Genomic DNA, 2,994 nt, shown 5'->3' with positions numbered 1-2,994 from the left:
CATCCATTCTGTACTGGGTGGCCCAAAACTGGACACAATACTCAAGGTGTGGAGTAGCACAATCTGCTAGCAACACTCTTAAGGGAATAATTCTCAGTCCTTTCTTTCAACTGAAAAGTGAAACTGAAGTTGTTATTCCAATAAGCATCTGGACCAAAAAGAGCAGCGTACTGTTTAAAGTATGGCTGCCAGGAGGCTGAGCAAAAGGCAAGGAGCTTCATCTCAACACTTCTCCAAGTGATAAGTAGATTAAGTGAGTTCAGGTGTAAACAGTATGCTTTGGAGCAAAGGAAGACCAAACTCATAGGGCACATGCAAGGGTGTCCCCATGATCGTCAAGTAGAAGCAGGATCATTGAAAAGGCATTCATTTCTGAGCAAGCAAAGAAATCCCTTTGCTCCAGCATGGTATCTGGAGTGAATCTGAGCAACGTTTGTGAACCAGAACCTTCTGCCACCTCGTTCATCAGCGGCAGTACCTTGCTGTGAATCTCTCAAGGCAACAGTTTCTCAACCACTCCACTCCTATTCCACATGCTGCAGTTTGAACAATGCCACTGCCTTGTTTGTCAGTGCAAGGCAGGATGCCAAAAACCTATGATTTTGGTGGTTTGTGCATGCATGACACTTACCTGCCACAATAAATACAGTGCTAAGGTAACTTGCAGAGGTGCAGACCAAATCATGTTTATGTAAGTGGCCAGATCCATGAACCTCTGAGCATCCACAGACATTAGATTTACAATCTCTCCAACAGTGGAGGTCTTCCTGGCAGAATTCGTGATAACCAATGCCTAGAAGTAGATAAAGAGGAAGTCAGTGAATGAAACGGGGGAAAAAAAGAACAAAAAAAAAGGTTTATATTTATTCCAGACTGAACCAAAAATGTTAAAAATCCTAGAACTTGATCTTATCATAAGCAGCGCTACCACATTCATTATTTCATTTATTCTGTGGTCTTAAAGGTACTCTAGTTGTAGGTAAGTAGCTGGGGTACAATAAACAAAGGGTTAAAACACCAGCAAGTTTCGGTTTGGAGGTTTTTTGGTTCTTTAGTATAAGGAACCAAGTGCTCTTCTGTCACATGCTTTCCTGCCTCACCTTATTCAACACTGACTGAAAGCATTTCTAAAGAGTTCCAGCCCATTCTGGCTAGGGGACACAGGCTGCTGCCTGTTGTGGCTAAAAAAGCCCTCTCCACAATATCTGGGTCCATCCCATTTCTACCAGGGAAAATTGTTTAGTTCAAATACAGTGAGACATCACTCAGGGCAACTTCCTAATTTAGTACACTATCTTTTATTTACGAATTTTAGATGCCTTTTAAACTTTTAGTTACCTCTGCAGACAGTGTCCCAACATGACATATTACTCTAGTTAGTGATGATCTTCCAATTTTTATCTCACACACAGTTTTCAGAGAAGTCATCAACATGGCAGCATCAATACACTTTAAAAAATTGCATACCTTTCGATAGATAACACCAATGACTGCTGTTTTGAGCCTCATTCCAGTAACAAAGCATATATGGAAATACTGGTGGAGGATTAGAGTCTGGAGACAGGTACATATAAATAGGATCCCTGTGTACAAATAACCTTGCCAATCTGGAGCATCTTTATCATTCACAAAGTTAATCAGCAATCTGTGGAGAGAAAATTTGGCTAAATGAATACTGTAAGTGCATAAGCAGTTTCAAGGCAGAGACCACAAATTATTCCAAATATATCAACTGTATGCAATTGCAAGACAAAGAACCAAAAGCTTTCAAAATGAAACCAACACTCAGGACTATGTTTGCTTGTGGCCTCAGCCACAGCAGAATTCTTCCGTAGACCTTGACAGGAAACCTAGGAAAGTTCTCACACCACCAGGCACCTCTTCATGTCCAAAATACTAAAATTCATTTAGTATTTCAGACATGCTATGATCAAAGGAGTGATGGGCTATGACAGGGGTGGGCAAAATACAGCCCGAGAAGCCATTCTATCTGGCCCGGGGGCCCCTAAAAAATGTAGAAAGTCAATATTTCTCTGCCCTTGGTTCCCATCACAAATGACAGGAACCAAGGGCAGTAAGACCTGGGGGAAGCCCGGCGGGCTCCAAAAACAGCGGGGCCCCGCCCCACAGCCAGGGTTTCTGGGCTGGGAGCACGTAGCTGCCCCAGTGTGGGAAGGGGAGGGGGGGACCCCAGTCAAGGGGAGGGGGTGGTAGGGAGGCACACTTGGCTAGATGCATGGGAAGGGCCCCTCCCCCCATGCCCAGTGTCCCAGCGCTGCAGCTGCTTGCAGCCCACATGGGGCTGCCTGTGCTCGCTCCGGACAACCCCATGTGGGCTGCGAGCACCTGCAGCGCGGGGTACCGGGCACAGGAGGGGCCGCTTCCCCCCCACATTAGCTTTTCCCTGGGCTACTTCCCTGCGCAGAGAAAAAGCAGCCCCTTGCCCACCGCCCCGTGCTGCAGGCGCTCGCAGCCTGCGCGGGGCTCCCCCCCCCACACTCAGCACCAGCTTGTAACCCAGCCCTACTACGAGGCTGGCAGTGGGGCAGGTTACAAGCTGGTGCTGAGCGTGGGCAAAAGTGGCACCCTCACCCACCCGATGGCCAGTGCCCCACGCTGCAGCTACCTGCATAAGGCTGCCTGTGCCTGCTCCAGACAGCCCCACATGGGCTGCGAACACCTGCAGCGCGGGGCGCCAGCCATGGGGCAGGCAAGGGGCTATTTTTCCCCATGCTCAGCTCCAGCTTCTTCCCTGCTGGCGAGCAGGGGGGTCGGGGCTGTGTGCTGCCCCCCACCTGTACCACAGGGCTGGGGGGCACTGGGTGTGAGCGGGCAGGGAGCCAGTGGAAACACAGGGCCCACACCAGTGTCCCAGGGCCAGTCCCGGCAGGGCCCAGAGCAGGGTGGCAGGAGTGTGGGGTCCCAGCCGGCGGGGCTCTGTGGAGCCGAGCCAGCTCCCCCCTCCCTGCTGGTGCAGCCCATCCCGGCTCCACA

The 2,994-nt window shown here is 49.8% G+C and overlaps 1 protein-coding gene across 1 annotated transcript in view; it reads right to left on the bottom strand.

The window, feature by feature from the left end:
- The window catches only part of ABCC1 (ATP binding cassette subfamily C member 1), a gene marked incomplete at its 5' end in the record, with an annotated part of 77,312 nt that overhangs the window by 51,534 nt on the left and 22,784 nt on the right, over positions 1–2,994 (bottom strand). Inside the window, 2 exons of the mRNA XM_019512596.1 lie at positions 632–793; positions 1,468–1,645. Coding sequence (XP_019368141.1) covers positions 632–793; positions 1,468–1,645 — 340 coding nt within the window. The remainder of the gene's footprint in view (positions 1–631; positions 794–1,467; positions 1,646–2,994) is intronic.

This window comes from Gavialis gangeticus, unplaced genomic scaffold (assembly GCF_001723915.1).
Source record: "Gavialis gangeticus isolate Ggan-Ray unplaced genomic scaffold, GavGan_comp1, whole genome shotgun sequence".
Taxonomy (NCBI): domain Eukaryota; kingdom Metazoa; phylum Chordata; order Crocodylia; family Gavialidae; genus Gavialis; species Gavialis gangeticus.
The sequence above is the reverse complement of the archived record's forward strand: the minus strand, read 5'-3'. Positions and strand labels throughout refer to the sequence as shown.